General features: G+C 39.8%; 1 protein-coding gene across 1 annotated transcript; it reads left to right on the top strand.

The window, feature by feature from the left end:
* Positions 1 to 1,840: 1,840 nt before the first annotated feature.
* fam78ab (family with sequence similarity 78 member Ab) lies at positions 1,841 to 11,629 on the top strand. Its single transcript, XM_054612456.1, has 3 exons — positions 1,841 to 1,876; positions 1,962 to 2,258; positions 6,582 to 11,629. Exons 2-3 carry the CDS (start codon positions 1,996 to 1,998, stop codon positions 7,105 to 7,107), a joined length of 789 nt encoding a protein of 262 aa, XP_054468431.1. The 5' UTR covers positions 1,841 to 1,876; positions 1,962 to 1,995; the 3' UTR covers positions 7,108 to 11,629.
* The last annotated feature ends 8,476 nt before the right edge of the window (positions 11,630 to 20,105 follow it).

Genomic DNA, 20,105 nt, shown 5'->3' on the forward strand with positions numbered 1-20,105 from the left:
TAATTTGCATCAATGTTGATGGTAAGTACAGTTGAATGTTAGGCCTGTTTTAATAGGACTACGTATTAACAGATATATACAGGTAAATAAAATACATAAACAAGTTCATGTTATTATTTGTTTATAATTATTATTATTAAATGTTATTTATCTATAAGTTAATTAGTTACATTTATGTGATCAAGTCATTACAACAATGCCATTGCTACACAAAGACTATAGCCTTTAATAATTAGAATACATCATTATAATTATAATAATAATAATTAATTATTATTATTATTATTAATAAGAATAAGTATTGTAATCATAACGTGCATGTGTACAGGGATACTTCCAAGGACAAACAAACTATCCTTTTCGACATCACACAGAGACACTCTGAGCCTCGAAGGTGTGTTTTTTTTTTTTTGAGGTGAACTGTTCAAATATTTATAATTTTATCTTCCTGTAGGCTGAAATCCCCCCCCCCCCCCCCCCCCCTCCCCTCACATGCGCCTACATTTCCCAGCATGCCTGCGACTCAGAGCGGAAGTCTCGCCTCAAAGACACTTATAAAGCTGCTTCCCAGGCGGCTGAAACAGACCGACACTTAGCGGGGTGAACCTGCCGTGGCAGCGATGGGACGAGCGCGGAGAAATGACAGCTTGTGCAGGAATTTGGGCTGAACTGCATCCCATCACTGACAGCAGGGCTGCAACTGTCGGCTCGGTCCAACAATGTGACAGCTGCCAATCTTTTCTCCGTTCCGAGGCATTAATTGGGCTGTCTTTATTTTTTTTATTTATTTTTTTTTAAATCAAAGAATGGATCCGGTGAAATGGGTGCTAAAGTTGACCCGGCGGTGTCCTTTGGATGTCGCGGTGCTCCGTCGCGGAAGGCTACCTCTCTCTCTCTCTCTCTCTGTGTCTCTGTCTCTCTCTCTCTCTCTCTCTGCGGGACGGTGAATATAATGTGCAGCTGTAAATAACTGGAGCGAGCGTGGAGGAAATAACGGAATTACCTCTCGGACCGAAGAACTGTGTGTGTGTGTGTGTGTGTGTGTGTGTGTGTGTGTGTGTGTGATCACTCTGAATCTCTCCAGGATTTCACCCTGCTACAGCAGACACTGGACACTTTCCACTGCACTGTTTTATAGGTAGACTTTTTTTTTTTGCATGTTGTTTTTGACAGCCAAAAATAGACCACAATTCATGCAATTGCACTGCATGAGCCGTTAATCCGCACATGCATACAATCGTTAAATTACACTTTTTTTTTTATTATTATTGTGAGGAATTGAGGCTTTTGCGGATTAAATGGACATAAGGCTGCTCCAAATAATAGAAGCGTCACCTCTGAGCTGCCATTAGTCGTTTATAACTGTCCAGCAACAACATTTTGGATTATGATTCTTGTCACCAGCTGGACATGTAGCAGCACGAGCCTTTGAATAGTCGAGCGATTGCCTGGTAATGACTAAAGAATCACACAAAAGAGAATCTGACGCCAAGATGTAACATTAGAAGTATTTGTTAATTATTTAGTTCATAATTAACCTGAACCTTTTACGCGCACATTTCCAATGGATGCATGTCGCCAAAAGGTCAAGTCCTTATGTGATAAAAGCGCATTAAGGAGGCGATGACTATGAACTTGACAGCATGAAAGCACCAGTGCACGGATAAAGGAAAGTTATTGTCGTGCAACTTGTTTGATGAAGTTGCGTTTACGCACCGGAAAGCATGCGCTCTACAAATACGAAGATGTTCTAGATGTCTTCTTCTTCTTCTTCTCTTCTGAAAGTAGTTTTGGATCAAAGATGCATGGCTTTTTTTTTTTTTTTTTTTTTTTTTTTTATGAGACAGTCTGCTATGAATGAGCACTTTTGAATCTGGTAAGCTTTTTTTCTGGAAAAACATGATGTGGATCCACCTGTGGTGATTTTCTTGCTGTTTCCATGCGTCTTTCTTCTTCTCCAGACCTCTGGACGGTTTTGTGTTGCTATTTAATGCAATGGGCTGTATCCAGAGTATCAGGTGTAAGCCTAAGAGTTTCCGAGACAGTATCATCGTCCTGGAGGTGAATACTTCCATCGACCCCAACCCTACGAGCATCGACGAGTCATCCAGCGTGGTACTGCGCTACCGGACACCGCACTTCCGAGCTCATGCCCGGGTCCTTGTGCCGCCAGTAGCCGGCAAAGAGACATGGACCATCGGCTGGATTCAAGCCTGTAACCACATGGAGTTCTACAATACGTATGGAAACAAAGGGATGTGAGTATCGTGGGCACTTTTTTTTTTTTTTTTTTTTTTTACTGTGTTGTCTTGTTGACGATCATCTTGGTGAGGTGATGAGCATGTGTTGAGCACATTGGGTTGGGACCCATGAATTAACGAGAAATATTATTTTTAGGAGAATTATAAGTCATAAGAATTACAACTGGTGAATAAAGCCATTAAAGCCCTGTTAAAAAAAGCCACCTAATTCAGAATACTTTTTTTGATTAATTGATTAATTGTTTGCTGTATGAAATGTCGATTTTGGGGGGGGAGAAATGGCAGTCAAAACTTCTCAGAGCCAAGTTGACATAATCAAATGTACTCAAATTACTATATATGTCAAAGAGCAGCAGAAACTCCTACCAATTTAGAGGCTGAATTTTCTCTTGAAAAATGACTCAAACGATGAATTCATTTTTCAAAAGAGTTTCCAAATAATTTTGTCTTGATTGACTAATCAACTAATTCATTGAACGCCATCATCAGTCTGTGCCATGTTAACAAAATATTACATATTAATATCTGCATTCAGAAAGATAAGTAAAACATTTCTGGAAAAGTAAAATAAATTGAACTGTTTGTAAGGGAACTTTAATGTTCAATCAGTAGCTGAGCTATCTTCAGTGTGTGTGTTTGTGGCTGCATGCCTGCAAGCTACTTCAAAACCTGACAGACATGAGAGCTGGACATTGTGATGGAAAATAATTGCTTTGACCTTTCAGATACCTCAACCTGTCAATACACAGTTATCTTTCACCAGCGGTGACAAACATGGGCAAAATCAGCTTAAAGAAAATATGCTCATGAAACAGATAATAGGCCTCTTTCTCATTCTCTGTCCATTTCTTTCTCCCTTTTTTGACAGTGACAGTGTGTATGTTTGTGTGGGAGATATTGGTGCATTTTTATATCCTGTAGTGGGCAACCACAAGCTGACATGTACCCAGAATATGCTTTATCTGTTGACATTGCAGCTGCACGTCTAAGATTAGAGACGCAGTCCCCTCCCCAACACCCTAGAATTGTGTATGTGAGTGTATGAGTGTGTGTGAGAGAGAGAAAGTCCTCAATTACTTTCTGAAAATCTAGTATGATCAATGCCTTTTGTAAACTGCATTTGTGTTTACAGTAATTGCTTTTTTCATCCAAGCTTTAATATTTACTCTTTTATCTTGGATTGCCATGCTCTTTTGTCAAGTTATTTTTTGTAAGTGATGTACTGTTCATATAAAAGGAACATAGACGCATTCGAAAATGTCCAATTTTGAAACACAATATAGACAAAAAATAGAATAGCTACCAACTTTGAAGCCCAAAACATGACGTTAAAGACTTATTCACGGTGTGGTGTAGGCTCCTTGCTTGGGCACACAGTAGTGGTAGTTTTCTCTTATCTTAAAAGGTGTGAAAGATTCCTTTTAAGATTGTATTAACTACAAACAAACAGGATGCAAAGTAGTGTGTACTGTTGGCACAGGAGCAAGTCATTTTGGTTAAATATCTCTTTTTCAGATCTATTTTTGTTAGTAATCAGCACCCTCAAAAAATCTCCAAGGCAGGAAATTATCAGTCGAAACGACACACAATTAAGAGATAACATCCTCCTGAATCAAGTCTGCACAAATACAGAATACCCACACAGACAAAGAAGACTGATCACAAGCTGGAAGTAAGCAACATCTACATTCTACCCCACGTAAGCTGTCGCACTTAAAAAGTGTACTTTCAATATCTTCACAACCACTTTAAGGCCACTTATTCTTGATGTTCATTTTTGAAGCCGCTCTTAGGATGCAAGAGAAGAGTCTGCTCTCACTGCTGATACTCTCATACTAAGTAGTTTCTTTGATGGCAATAAAGCTCCAGCGTGCTGTAATTGGACAGAACGGCTGAAGACAGTAATGTGGATGATTTCTCTGTTGGCTTTGGATGATGTGCTCTGGATTCTGGACACATTCATCATCTCTCCTCCCTGGTTTCTGTACTCATCTTTTAGGATGGCTTTACCGTGGTACAGTTTTGTATGAATAAGCAGGATTTGTGTATTTGTCATCAGGCATATGTTGATGATTACATGAAGCGACTTGTGTTGGCCTAAATTTTTAAAGGGGCTAAAAAAAGGAGCTGCGGCATAAGTGAAACCAAAAAAAGAAATGAATATGTATCCGTTGTAACAGTTTGATACAATTTGCATTAGCTGTAATGTTTCTTACACATTAATATTTCAGACAGAACTTACTGCCAATATTCTTGGGAGAGCCGCGTGGCAGTCTACACACCACACATACAGGTGGTGAGGCTTAATTGATTCATTAATGGCATTGGCACCCTATTTCTTCACTTCCTCTCCTACAATTTTGATCCAATATTCGCCATCTGTTATTATGTCTCATCAACAGAATTCAGATGCTCTAAACCATTTGCCCGCAACATGCAAATGAAAGTGGCTGCGAAGTTGCAGAAACAGGAAACGTGCTATGTTTCCACTTTGCTCAGTAGATTTCTCAATGAAACCATTTGTAAATGAATCTTTGTTTCGAGTCATGTTCATTTGATTTTAAGCTGGAAGTTATTTAACACTATTAACTATGTTCAATTTTTTGTTAAATACATTGTTAAAAAAAAGTATACAATTGAACTGTTTTAGACTGCTCTCTTGCTGACTAGTTTGCACACACTCTCTCACAACCTGTGGTGCTCAGTTGTTATAGCTCACTCAGTCTGTGGATATATTTATATATAATTCTTTTTTGTCAAAGCATAATCCACAATCTTTCCAAGTACCACCTGGCAGCTGCAGAAGTACTCCCTGAGCTACAAGTACCCCTGGTTGGGAATCACTGTGCTAGAGTGCATGCAACATTTGCAATAACTGACATGCTCAGGAGTCACAATGCGATGCAGTTGAGTATACATATGAACCTTTTTTGGGGTGAATGTTTTTTCAACATCCTTGCAGTTCTGTCCACAAACTCTTATGTCAGACTATTTCGCCATAAAAAGCAGTCAGTGAAGACACAAACAGGAAGTGAGCCATATCTCTGCAACGCTTTCTCCACTCATGATTAAAGTTTCTCAGCTGGGTAGACGACTCAGCATCGTACCTGTGTGCAGACGGCTCTGCTGGATGTGCTCGCTGTTTAAAAACATATTTGAGTTCCTGTCAAAATGGAGAGTTACTGCAAATTGTTTTGGAGGCATCAACTGAGAGGATTAAGTGATTTTTTTCCGAACAGAACTGTACACACACACACACACACACACACACACACACACACACACACACACACACACACACACACACACACACACACACACACACACACACACACACACACACACACACACACACACACACACACACACACAAGGGCCAGCTATTATCATGCATGACATGCTAATCTGAACCCCTGGGTGAATACTGTGCGACCAGGCCAAACAGGCAGTAAGTCATGTGGCTGGTGATCACCCTGTTATCTCCTCTGTCCTGTTGATCCCCGGCTTCACTGAATGAAAGGTAATCTTATTCCTGCTGTGGGCAGAAAATCCATGGACGGCCAGACCAGAGGTGCCAGGTCACTTGAGCCGTTCAGTGCCGCCTGCTGAGTGTGTCGCAGTACTTTATTGTTGTATTCTATTTTTTCCTCTGCAGTTTGAAAATTGGCAGAACGATCCAGCTGTGAGGCTTTGAGTCACTTCCTTGGGTCTGTCATGTCTTGTTGGTAAAGATATCAAGGAGGAGACTTGTCACACTATTGAGATGCAAATGATCTGCTATTATACAGAGAGGATTAGACTGGAGAGCTTTTTACAGGAGGAATCCTTTGGGTTTGGTTTAGTGCGGCAGAGATAAACTAAAAGGATAATTCTGGTTAATTACAACTTGTGTCTTGTTTTTGTTACTTTTTGGCAGTAACAGAAATGATGACATCAGATTTAAATGATGACATTAGATTAAGATGATTTCTTATCAAACTAACAGTTTCAAACATTCATGCGAGTTTACAATTTCCTGGTTTAACTTTGGCTTACTCCACTTGCACTTGTGTGCATACAGTTCAACTTTGCCATTACGTAATATCATACATTTCACCAATGCTCGCTTTCAAAGGAAGTGGTTTGAATAAAAGCCAGAATGATTGTTATTGGCTAGTGTTTCTTTACCCGTCAGTAATCTTAACCGTTAGACATGATGACCAAAACTTTAAATAGACCATATTTGTAATAAAGTGCAATGATCCTTTAATCACAACAGCCACTAAATGTCTATAAACTCCATTTCTTGGTAAATCCTCATCTGTGACTTTCAACTTCCAGGTCGAGTTGGGAGCTCCCGGAACTGCGTGATGGTAAAATCCAGGCCATCAGCGACTCGGATGGGGTGAACTACCCGTGGTACGGCAACACCACGGAGACCTGCACTGTGGTCGGCCCCACCAAGAAGGACAACAAGTTCACCGTTAGTATGAATGACAATTTCTACCCCAGCGTGACCTGGGGTGTGCCCGTCAGCGACAGCAACGTGCCTCAGCTTAGCAGCATCCGCCGCGACCAGAGCTTTACGACGTGGCTGGTGGCCATCAACCAGGTCACCTCGGAGACACTCGTGCTGCAGACGATCCGTTGGAGGATGCGGCTTCACATCCATGTGGACCCGGAGAAACCTCTGGGTCACAGGGCAGCTCTGAAAGAGCCCGTAGCCCAGGAACAGCCCGAGATCCTGGGCAAGAACGAGCCCATCCCCTCCAACGCAATGGTCAAGCCCAACGCCAACGACGCCCAGGTGCTGATGTGGCGGCCAAAGAATGGTGACCCCATGGTGGTCATCCCACCCAAATACTGACCTGCTTCACTGACCAGACTGGCCTTGGATACCTTAACCGTATCATCTCTTATTTATTCTCTTTTCTTTGGTTCCTGCTCGTCACCAGCTCTCACTGCTTTAACCCTCCCTCCTTTTTCTGCCTCTATATTCTTCTCTCTTATGTTTCAAAAAAAGACTGACGGAGAGAAAAACAGGCAAAGGAAACCACCTCTGAGAAAAAGACCAGCTGTTGCTCTCAGGTGGGGGGCTTGAACACACTTTTGAAACTGGAGTGAACAAACTGCAACCATTCTACCTTCAAACTGGGGCGGATCGCACTGTGCTAAATGAAATAATTGCAAAAATGAAAAACAAAAGAATTTCTTTGTTTTTTTATTTCAGTTTTATATTTTGGCTGTTTTGGGCCAAGCGATATGGGGTTTGTGAGTGTGGGTGTATTTAAGTATTTACATGACCATGTCTGCACACATGCTACAAAGATGGATGTGCGCAAACCTTGTGTATGAATACCAGTTGTGATTTTATTTATGGGCTGGGAAGAGTGCATTTAATTTTGTTTTGTCGTTGCATTGGGTGACATACTAGATTTTAGGACTTTTTTTTAAAAACATGCAAGACATTCAATCCACGCTGCCTTAAGTTTACATTGCTTTTCATTGCAAACTTTTTCGCCTTAAACAAAGTGCAATGCAGTATTTTGCTCAATTGTCCAGTCTCTTCCAGACATGTTGGTGCTGGAATATGTGGGTTTACAACATGATCGATATGACAGAAGAAGGGGTCTGATGGCTCTATGTTATGTTGCATTTACCTGACATATGTATTGTTGCACAAGTACAACCAGCATTATGCGTAGACACAGTTATACAACCAGACTAACTAGTTGTGTTTCAAGCGCATTATGCAACAGTAGTGATGCTCTGTACTGATACAGAGAACACCAGTAAAGCCAACCCTCGTCAATAGCACTCAACGCAATAACAACTTGAGCACAAAGTACTCGATAGCACTCCTCAGCTAACCTCATTTCATTCACTTTATTCTGTTTATAGGCCTTGCCTTCAACATCAGAACACTTGCTTTCCTTTCTCTGTGTCACTCCATCTCAGGGCCCCTTTTTTACACTTCCTTCCCTTCTCTTGTTGCATCAATCTAGTCTGGCCTACACTTTCTTGCCAGAGAGTAACTGTGTTTGCATTGCTCACATTGAACAATCAATACTTTGATTAATAAGCAGCCACAGACAGGAGAAATAACAGAGAGACTTAATAACTGGAGAGTGAAAACCGCAAGATATTTGTTGTGCTGACAATCTTATACACGTTTTAATTTATAATCGTTGCCTTCCTTTAAATGAATAACACTCCTTTTCTTTCTGTTATATTCATTTTAAGACATGTCTCTCTGTTAAAGGTGGTTTTGTCTCTCATCCTCAATCATCTGTAATCTTTATCTACACCAGAGTTCTTCTTCCCCCCCTTGATTTCCCCTCCTCCTTCTCTCGTTTCTGTCTGTTCTTGAGGCTGACGAGCAGAGCAGGAAGCATGCAAGTTTGATCCTGACTGCTCGGTTGGCATATAGATGACCCACTTCTCTGCCCTCCAGTTGTAGCTCTCGCTGCAGAAATGTGGGGGTTTGTCTCCCTTTAATTCACAGCCAGTAGATGTAAGACACAAACACGCATACACAAACAGCTCTGGTCAGCTAGATACCAACATTAAATGAGATGAAGCCTGTTTAGCTGTTAATCTTTCATGTGCTTCAGCTGGAAAAACTCCAAACACTTAAAAGCAGAGAGAAAGGCTGATTTTGGCATCATGGGAAGCCAAGATATGGGTAAAAAGTTATTTATGCACAAAAGTTTTTTTTCTGTTACTGGCCAGTTTTTCACTTTTAGATGCAAATATCTTGCAAGCTCACTGCTCTCACCAAGTTCCCTTATTTTCGCCTCAAACCAAAGAAATAATTTACGTGCAAGACTGACCTGCTCATGTATTTCACAAAGATCATTAAGCTGCTGCTATTTCAGTGAATCAGCGTCTCCTTACAAGAAACTGTGTTTTTTAAGGGCATTATGTCCATTTAACTGTACAAAACAAGATTATTTTGTGATCAAACTCATTAGGCAGGTACTATGATTCAGCTGATATTTCTACCAGACCGTAAATAATTAATTCTACATTTTGGGAAATATGCTTATTCACTTTCTTGCAGAAAATTAGACGACCAGATTGATACCTATCTCATGTGTGTAAGCTAAATATGAAGCTACAGGTGGCAGTTAGCTTAGCTTAACGAGTATTTATGCTAAGCTAAGAGTCTCTTGGCTCCTAGCTTTATAATTAACATGCAATAACAAAAGCTTAGCTGAACCAGAGCTCAAACATCAACTCATGCAGTCAATTTGATGCCACAAACTGAACTGCTTTGTTCACATCATAACTACACTTTAAGCTAGCACATGGCTACATGTAAACACACCTGCTAGGCTTGTTTCATGTCTAACCACGTTAGCCTGTGCTCCATGCTGGGCTGCAAGACGAAGAGAAGAGGCTATTGGGGGACTGCTGTCATAATTAGATCTGCAGTGACACACTTGCATGCCCTAGATGGGCTTAACTGTGCTGAGTCGGTGCCGTGCAGCGCAATGGCCAGCTAAGGTCATGGTTGAGGTTTAAGTGAGGTCAAATAGCAAAGGTCAGGGTCATAGAGTTTGTGTGAGGCGAGCTGTCAAAGTCCTAAAGTGTACTGCAGAGAGTCAGGCGACGGTGGGGGAATGAATATGAAGGGTGACAACAAATTAAATCCATTCAGACATTAAAGCGATCCTAAAATAACGTGACATTTACCAAGCCCGACTTGGATGTCAGCCACAAGTTATTTCAATTTGTGGTTTGTTTTGATGGCAGCAGAGAAAGCTCCGGCTCATGTTATATACTCGGTGACCTTTCACCTGTCGTAGTATTTGGATCTTCCTGCTAATGTCTTGCAATGACCTATGGACACTGTGGGTAGTGCTTGAGCTTGGACTACATGTAATACCATTAAACCTTGACACGCAGATGTTTCCCGCACTCACAACATGCACGTGTGTGTGTATTCATGCGAGCGTGTGTGTGTGTGTGTGTGTGTGTGTGTGTTAAATCCCAGTTAAGGGATTTAGGCAGGATGAGGAGTTCCAATGATGTGCTTCTGCTGTTGTTGAGTCATGATTCGTTCTCTCTCTCACACACAAACACAGTGCAGGAAAGGTTACGTCCTTGTCATAAAACAGGGACAGAGCTTGCCCGCACACGCACACACACACACACACACACACGCACACACACACACACACACACACACACACACACACACGCACACACACACACACACACACACCATCACAGACAAACACCCTGGGGGGAAAGGAGCAGGCCTGGCGTGGTATCTGATTGTCACAGCAGTACATTGGCAGTAGGAACTCATTTATCAGCCCTGCACGTTGACCGTCTGAACACATGCACATGCTACAAAGCCATATGCAGAAACACAGCTGTTAAGATTTGCTAATAAACAGGAAGTGATACATGCTTTAACGTGAAAGAGAAATGGAAGTATTAAGGTCACTGAGTGGGTGCCTGTCAACTATCAACAGCATATATTGTAGAATAAGGGCACTAATTGTCTTCTGTGTGTGAGTCTGAATTTGTTAGGATGTGTTAATGATGTGTATTTTATGTTAACAAAACAGAAGAACTTCATAAATGCTTTATGTGCTTCCTTAAATAAGCCACAGAAAAACAGAATGGCACATTGTTTGTTTGTTTGTTGTATGGAGGGCCGAAGGTGCCAAAATTGGACAAAGCCAAAACTATGCAGTGGGACATTGTAGGTAACTCGTGAACTCTTGGCATTTAATAACAGGCCTGTTTTCAGTTATTTTTAATCATTAAATGCAATGTTCATATTTGTATTTCCTGACAAACATTACAAATGCAAAATGTAGCTACGTGGAAGATGTTTTGTTGCAGTTTTTTCTGCTTGTAGGGCTGAGCTGAGTGGATGAAAGCCTCCCCTCCTAAACCCACATCATTAGAGCTCTTCAGAGGGCTGCTTCTGATCGTTATGTAATTATTTAAGTCCCATCAGTGAATCAACAGCCCTTTATTTAAACCAATAAGACATCCCAAGTTCACACTCCGGATCGCCTGCCTTCATTTCCTGACTTTTACTTTTGGTTCCATCCAAAATTAAATTTGCTGTTGTCCCTTAAAAAAGTCCCATGGTTTAAAAAAAAAAAAACTAAATGTAGCACAGAAAAGAATATGAGCGACTTGGTACATTTCTCATTTTGTTTTGTTCGTTTTCCAGATATAAAGCACTGAAATTGTTTAAGCAGTGTGTGTACTTTTGTTCAGCTTTGACTTTTACACCAATACTTGAAAATGGGTCAGTCAGCAAATATTTAAAACTGTGAAAATGCACAACACTGGGGAAACAAACCCTGAAAAAAATAGATATAAAAAAAGGACTTTTTAATAAATGAATAACATGTACAAACATTATCTGTTGTCTTTCCATTTCTTTTTTAGCTTAAATGTGGAGATGTTCTTTTCCAACTGTGACATTCAAAATGAAAAATGATGCTGTCTGGCAAATTTACACTTAACATTGCCTTCCTTAATGACTTATTATACTGAATAAATCTTCTAGTTTCATCCAAACATGTCACTTCAGGTTTGGTTTCCTTTCCAAACATGTTGGGCTGTGTGTTCACTCACTGGATGAATCAAGGAACCAGATAGCTTCTGAGCCACAACAAAAAGAAACGTAGTCCTGAGTGCCCTACTGAATAATCTGAAACTGAAAGCCTGCATCCCAACACACCCCGAGGCCATACATACATGGCATAGCACATGATGTACTGTATGCTTCAGCCAGTCAAGAGATTTCTACAACACTGGAAAGGATGCTGCTGCTCTATATAGTCTCTTTTTGTTGACTGATTTGTGATAAAAAGCATGGAAAGAAGAAAGAGTAAAGAAAGGTTGTAATAGAGTGAAAGAATGGGAGAAAATCAAAAGAGGTTACAAAAAGGACAAAAGACAAATAAAACAGTTGAGATCCTGTAGAGTCATATGGTCAAGGACTATGTTGATATGACATAGAAACATGGAACAAATAAACAATAAATGAGAATTAAACAAATAAAGGAAAACCTGCATCAGTGATAGAATATTAAGTGTACAGTACCTGTATTTTGCGAAGGATCACAAATCAATTAAATTCCCATTTTTACGTATAAACCTCATAACTGCCAATGTTTTGAATTTATCTGTAGCACAATTAAATTCAGTGCTGAGATAATGCCTTTACAGCAGGATGAACGCTGGTAAAAAGAAATATATATAAAATATATTGCAGTGTCTGAGTGGAGAAAGGAGACTCTCTGTATTATCTCTCCTCCAGCTCTACATTATTGACTCATTCACAGTTTTTTTTCAATCTTATTCTTTAATAGTTTTCTGGATTTTTATTTGTGCTTAGTTGCATTGCTATTTTAAAAAGATAAAACTGGCAATATATTGTATTTTTCTTATCGTCTGTAAATGCCATTAAAAGGCCAATACTTTTCTGACTTGGCAAGTCAGATCCTTTAAAACTGCTCCAAGCATCAGAGCTACATCACATAAGACGAGGCACAATAGAGCAACGACTTGTGGGTTTGGAAACTCTTTGTATTGCACTCAAATCTTTAGGGTCAAAATGTATGAATCTGAAATAAGTCATTGGAATACAAGAAGGTAAACAGCAATAATAGGAGATGAGCTCTTCTCCACCCTTTCTGCACTGCACCTCCGTTATAACTCTTTAATGAGTCTTCAAAGGATTGCAAATTGCTCTACTGGGTTTGCTTAATTTCCAGTTCATCACTTGGTATAAAATATTACCGCATTAAGCACGAATGTAAGGGCTTAAAATTCATCTTTAGTCTACAGCAGAAGCAGGGAGCTGATATCGTCCCTTTTTTCGGTACAGGCTCAGAGAATCACGGCAGATATGGAGGACAGTGACTCACAAATCTTAAAACAACTCTGGGATTTAAACACTGGTGGCTTTAATAAGAATTGTGGAAAGTCTGCATGACAGTAAAGTAGAGAAGACAAGAGGGGCTGATAAGGTTCAATGATGCTTTACGATTTAACGACTGGTTTACTTTCAAATGTATTGATCCTGTGACGTGTCCATATACCAAATGAAATCCCCCAGCAGCAGCTTCTGATGCCCGGTCGGACTGCAGCCTCTACTGTCTGAGCTATCCTGGTCACATTCCTGAGCTCCACATTCACAGCTATATTTACTCGACTCAGTGTCTCCCGACGTACATCCACCTGTCCCTATTTGTAATACCAAATAATCACTGTGCCACAGTATCTGTAGCTCCAGACGTCACTATTAATACTCCCATGGTGCCAGTGTTCGAGGTGAAATAGCTCTCCATCATTCTTTGTGATCTCTGGGACGATATTGGGATTTATTAGCCACTGATCCACAGAAAGGCACTGACTCGGCTCTTTTTGGTTTGAAAAGACCTCCGTCTTTAGCGGGATTGACCTCTATATCACTTTGTTGTTTGGAGTAGGACTAAGTTTACACTTTATGTCACTATTTCACCTCCAAAGTTGTAGTACTTGCAAACATGAAAGTATTATGCTTTTATGAGTCACCTTTATATTTTAGTATTATAGATTAGAGAATCATAAAGGCTTATTTGTGAGGATGTCTTAATATTTGCAAATATTTAATCTATCAATGAAAAATGGGGATAATAAGTCTGATTGAAAGTACAGCTTCTGATTTTTTCTGAAGATTCAAATTGTTTATTCAGTGTCGACAAAGAGCGGGAATGTATACTTTCTGAAGGCACTGTGGTGTACATGTCTGTTATGAAGTGATCAGAGACTGATGAGTTCTCAAATTCAAAACTTAAGTTCTACATAAAATGCAGTTTAATATCCATTTTACGACCGTAGCGACCACTTTGAAGGTGTCATGATTAAAAGTGGATTCATTAATCAATCAAGTTTTTCTAAATTGACACTTTTCCATTATGGGATGGTAAGGTTCCTATCAACTGCAGTTCCCAGTAGTGACAGTGTTTTCTATATGGAAACTCGTATGAATAAAATGTAATGTCTCCACAATCCCACTTTTAGTTGATACACAAAAAAGTTTTTAAATGAAATTACTGCTATGGCAGACGACAAAAATATATTTAAGACTTTTGTGTATTGAGTTTAAAACTTTTTTAATACCTTCCAAGGCCTTTTTTAAGGGAATTGAATTCAATGCATTTTTTTTTTTTAAGCCCTGCAGCCAATGTTATGTCATTTTTAATTTAAATGTAATGCTGCATCAAAGTAGTTAAATCATTGTTGCACTCACATTGCAACCCCAACAATTACATAAGAGATTTTGGTTTAAACAACAAGTACATCTGTACAACATCTGGACAGACTAAGCCTGAAATAAAGACAACAACTGCTTACCAAACAGTGTGGTGTAATTTCCATTTAAATTAATGATAGCCATTAAACACTGAACATCCCACAAGCGGGGGGGGGGGACGACGACGACAAGGGTACTTATAGGCAAACTTTAATTGCCATCAGTGTAATTACAGCATGTGATGTTGTTGGCTCCTACACCTCCCACACTCTGCCAAGACTTTTGTAATAAACCCAGACATCACACGCAGCTCCTGAGGGGAAAGCAAGATTTACACAATGAGAAGCTGAACCACTTCATGAAAAGTTTAAGTGAACACCTCGTCTGTGAACACCTCATCTGACCTGTGCCTGCCTTGTCCATAATAAAATACTGTGAATATTAAAACCTTAACTAACATGAATAAAACATGAGACTTAGTCCGTTCATTTCATAGTTACTTTTATTTCTCTGTACAGTTTAAAAGGAGCTTACAAAAGGTTGGATGAGATCTAAAAAAGGTGAGAAAAAACAGTTTGGGAAAAATTTCAATTACAGACAAAAGAATGTAAAGACACATTGATCATTCTTTACACCGCCAGTGTCGGTGTGCTATTGACCCGGGGGATGATGTGCGTTCTCGTTGGGATATACCTTCACCTGTCTTGGCTGATGAACCCCCTCTCTTTGTAATCTCTTATGTGGTTCTGTAACTGTTGAGAAAAGTAAAAAAAAAAAACAGAACGTTTCATTTAGATTGACAGCAGTAAGGACAGAGTGAAACATTCTTCATCACCATTTTTCTTGTCATGTCTCGTCATACATCAACAACAAGCCATTCAGTCCTCTTACAAAAATGCAATGATTGCAATTGGAACCACTTTCTATTTGTAACTAACAGCTTTATTAATGGTCAATAAATAATATATTCATATTTTATAGATCAGTTACAAGCCGTTAATGACAGATTTGGGGTTTCCACAATTCTAATGTCTGGTATTTATCCTCTATCTCTCTTTTTTTCAAATTATGCTATTGTATCATCACTTCTGCGGGTATGCTGATTAATAAGTTGTTATAATGTGTTTAAACATCAAGGCCACATCATTTATTACCAAATAATAAAGTAATTAGTTATATAACTAATACTATACTTATAATATTAGTTATATAACTAATACTATACTTATAATATTAGTTATATAACTAATACTATACTTATATTAGTTATAAAGGTGCCTTAATAGAAAATTGTTAGCCTTCAAAACTTGCATCGGAGAACGTCACTTTACACAGAAAATAAGATAATTACACTTTATTTTGTTATAAATATAAAATTTTAATTTAGTCATACAGCATATAGCCAGCAGCAAACAAATTAATTACTCAATCCTCCGTCAGAGTGCTTAAATATGCTACAAAATAGAAACAATACTTTATCTGTAGCTACACAGTGTGAATCATTTTTAAGCATTTGCTAACGGAGCTAAAGCCAAGACACAATAACAGATTGGATGAGTCCCCACATTGGCTGGCGTACTCTGACATTATCTGCAATCAAACATGGATGTAATTAATGTAAAAGCTTAGTGGGAACATAGCCTATGATTCCTGTGCTTATCCTCTTTGACCAATCAGAGAGAAAAGCCATTGGTGACTGGTAGTTTGGCCACGTGCCTGTTTAAACAAACATGTTGTAAAAATAATGAAATCTGAAATTTAAATCTTTGTCTTTTTCTACATAAACAGTAACTTGGTTTTCTAGATTCACATCAAACACATGACACTAACAAATAGTGTTGTTAGAGCAGAAAAAAACATGCCCCTGTCTAAAAGAAGGTAGAAGCTCATACCGATTGTGCTGAATCATTTGCAACGTCTCATCAGCAGACCTTTAGATATTTATTGATGACCAATAAACCTAAATTTGAGAAGCATAGCACGTCTGCTGACACCAGCAGTGTTTAACATGCAGTCAAATGCGAGATGCTTACTGAGAGAAAAAAGGGGGAAAGTCCTCGATTCAGCAAATGAGAGAATTATCTGCTGTAAGTGTTGACTCGGATTCAAGAGCTCAAACTGAAATAGTCCCAGAGGGATATTGAGGAAATAATGTAAGTCTTCTGCTGCAAAACACATTCCTTATGATATCAAAACCACCGCAATCAAAATATACTTCAAGAGGTTGGATTTGATAACAAGAGTTACATTTGCGATCAGTTCTGACTAAGTTGAGCAATGACTTTGACTATGAGCCCCAAGCTCAAACTGAATGCCAGCGCTATAGAAACAGGGAATGCTCACCTGGGTGGGAAATTTAGAGGTGATGCTGGAAAGCCAGCTGTGGCTCAACTCACACATGTAAACAAGAAAAACAGCGTTTTTTGGCAAAAACAAGGGACTAATGCCAGGTGTGCTTGAGATACTCTCCGAGCAAGCCATGCACTTAAACACGTCTGTTTTCCGTCCATAGTGGAGTTTATTGTCTCATTTTAGATGTTCACTATTGTTTACGTTTGAACGATGGAAAAGGAAACAGTGTGGTGATGGTCAAAGCCTCCCCCCCCCCCCCCCCCCATGACATCTGTGATAATGCCTGACATCCATGGTCAAGTCTGTTAAAACCTTAAACCCATTCTCAGTAATCTGTTTACAAGCAGACTAAGTGTTAAAACTGCTGTTGCACGCACATGTCTTGGTAGTGTCACACGTAAATGGAGAGGGGGGGTGTCGACTTTCTCTGCAGAGGCAGGGCTCCTTTTCTGGATACTTTCTGGACACTTGGAAGACTAAATGGAGTTTGATAGAAATTAAAACTCTCGGTAATAAAGCTCCTTTGAAGTATCAGGATAAGTAATGACACTGAACTGTGTAATCCCTGTGAGTCAGTTAAAGACAGAGAGGGAGAGAGGGGGAACTGAGGCAGGTGGGTGATTTAAGGTTGGGAGGTTGGGACGGACTACCTGGTATACCTCGGGTGTTATACATCATGCATGATGTTTGTGTCAGTGCTGCTATAATGCTCGAAGCTGTGCTTATTATTTAATAATGAATACTGGCACACAAAGTGATCATGTTCTTACATTCTGCATCTTAATAGTACAAGTATACCGGGCTGAGAGACAGCAGTTAAAATAGGGACGAACACGCAGCGGGAGGCGTTGAGTCGAGTTGAAACTTGCACGCAATGGGGGAAAAAAAGAAAAGCTCTGATAACATTTGAAATGAATATTAATAGTATATCTGACAATGCAAGACAAAGGAAAAGTATAAAGAAAATATATTGTCCCTTGCTTTGGATTTTTAGCAGTGCTTTATTTTTTTTAAATGGCCACTAGGGTTATTTTTTTGGTGGATAAAAATATTTTACATGCCGAAGCCAATGATGGAAAAGGAATGCATCAAATTAACTTTATATTGTGTGGACTAAGAGAAGTCCTGAATTTGTATGCAGATTTATGTTGTTATTAAATGACAGGCATTAAAAAAAATTCAGAGTCATGCTAGAGGCGCTACTTAGGCACTTGGAGCTAAATGCTAACGTCCGCAAGCTAACATGCTTACAATGATAATATGTCGATGCTAAGCAGTTATGTTAACTGAGTTCACCATCTAAAAAGTGTTAGCATGCTAACGTTAGCTACTTAGCAATAATGAAAACAAAGTAAAGCTGGGGCTGATGGGAATGTCTATAGTTTTGGGTGTTAACCTCTGAAATATTTGCACTTTTTTAACCTTTCTGATAATTTTTCTTACTGTAATCTTCCAAACTTCTCGCAACATTGTGGCCTCTGGCTTCGTTTAGGTGCCTTTATCTCAATAGGTGGAGGCCCTCGATCCGCAGTGCACCACCATGTCAGCATAGTGTGCAGAGAGGGGCGAGGTCTCCCTCGTCTGTTAGTGGATTATTGGATTTGGATTATCTGGGCAGACAAAATAACCCATTAGGGAGAATTGTAGCACGCTCTTTTCAGAGGAGCTGGTGGTCACCTCACACAGTAGTGTGACCTGAACAGCATGGCTGACACATGTATGGGAGACGCCCGAGTGACCAGAATCAGTAGCATCCACCAGTGTTCATAGGAATGCTTTAAGACCTAAAAAGATGCCCCCACTGGGGAGCGAAGAGGCACATTTAGAGACGATGAACGTGTCAGCAAAGCAATGCAGGATGTGCTCAAGAGCTGCTAATCATCACGTACTTGGCAGTGGTGGTGGTGATGGTGGTGGGGGGTGGGACGCAGAGAATGAAGGTGTGGTTGGGGGAGGGGTGGGAGGTGGTTTTGACTCAGCTATTTTTAATCTGGATTCCATGAAGACAGCTGTCATCCTCCCGAGTGTTGGTGAGACATTCCAACATCAGGAGCAGTGCCACAGGAAAGAAGGACTGTCACTATTGAGTACGTCTGTTGTATTTGTGATGTAACAATAATAATAATGAAAACAACAACTCTGTCATTAAAAGCTTTCATAGAGGCCAGTTGTGGAGCGGGTGCTGGGAATCTCATAAGCTCATCCGCTTTGGCTGAAAGCATTACAGCCTTTGGGTTCTGTAATCTGCCAGCATGTCCAACTGTAACTCTTTACCTGAGACATCAAATAGAGCCGACGCTGATCAAACATCGCTGTGATAACGCTGCTTATATGAGTCTTCAGACAAAAATATTTAAAAAAAAACAACGCATTTATGATTTATTTGTAGCCAATTATATTTCACATCTACAAAACCTATGGCTTTCTGTAGGCAGTGTAGTGTTTATATCAGTTAAAGACTATTGGGGACTGCTGATTTGGACATTCAACATGGTGGTGGGTTCAGGGCCGTGACATTCCCGTGCCACTTCAGAGCGACCAGGACCTCTGCCGCCAGTCCGGTGAGAGACTTGAGATAAGGCTGGACAGAGTGACGGTGACATGCTCCACAGCCATAAGCCGAGAATGTCATTTCCGTCGATGGTGGCCAAATGCCACAACATTGAGTCTGTGATACGCGCCATGGATCCCCATCAGCATTCTCCCACAGCCGCATTTAGCTCTGTATGTGAGTCAATGAATTCCTCCCAGAAGATGGAGGAATGAGCTGCATATCAAGGATTTAGCATTAATTAGTGAACCATGTGCACACGGCCTCAGGGCTCGCTGCCATGCCATTCTTCATGCCAGCTAGAATTAAACAGAATTTAGGTTTGTATGACAAAGTTCAGATTCAAATCTTTTCTCTGTATTAAGGAAACAGTAAGCACAGCCATGCGCTGTTTTTTTAACTGTGATGCTGTGAAATGCAAGATGTTTTGCTCAATATTAAACTCTATAAAATGGTATAACACCAAAGTATCATCTCTTCAATTTGAAACATAATTTATCTTAGCAGCATGCTGAAGGCTTAAGATCATTAAACACTTTACTGATATTGCTTCTAAGAATGTAAAGAGACACTACGTTAGACCCTAGTGTTTGTTTTTGTTTCATTATTAGTAGAGATTAAACATAATAAATGAGCGATTCAAATGACTGCATTAAGAAATACAATATTGAATAGACAAATA

This window comes from Anoplopoma fimbria, chromosome 14, assembly GCF_027596085.1.
Source record: "Anoplopoma fimbria isolate UVic2021 breed Golden Eagle Sablefish chromosome 14, Afim_UVic_2022, whole genome shotgun sequence".
Classification (NCBI taxonomy): domain Eukaryota; kingdom Metazoa; phylum Chordata; class Actinopteri; order Perciformes; family Anoplopomatidae; genus Anoplopoma; species Anoplopoma fimbria.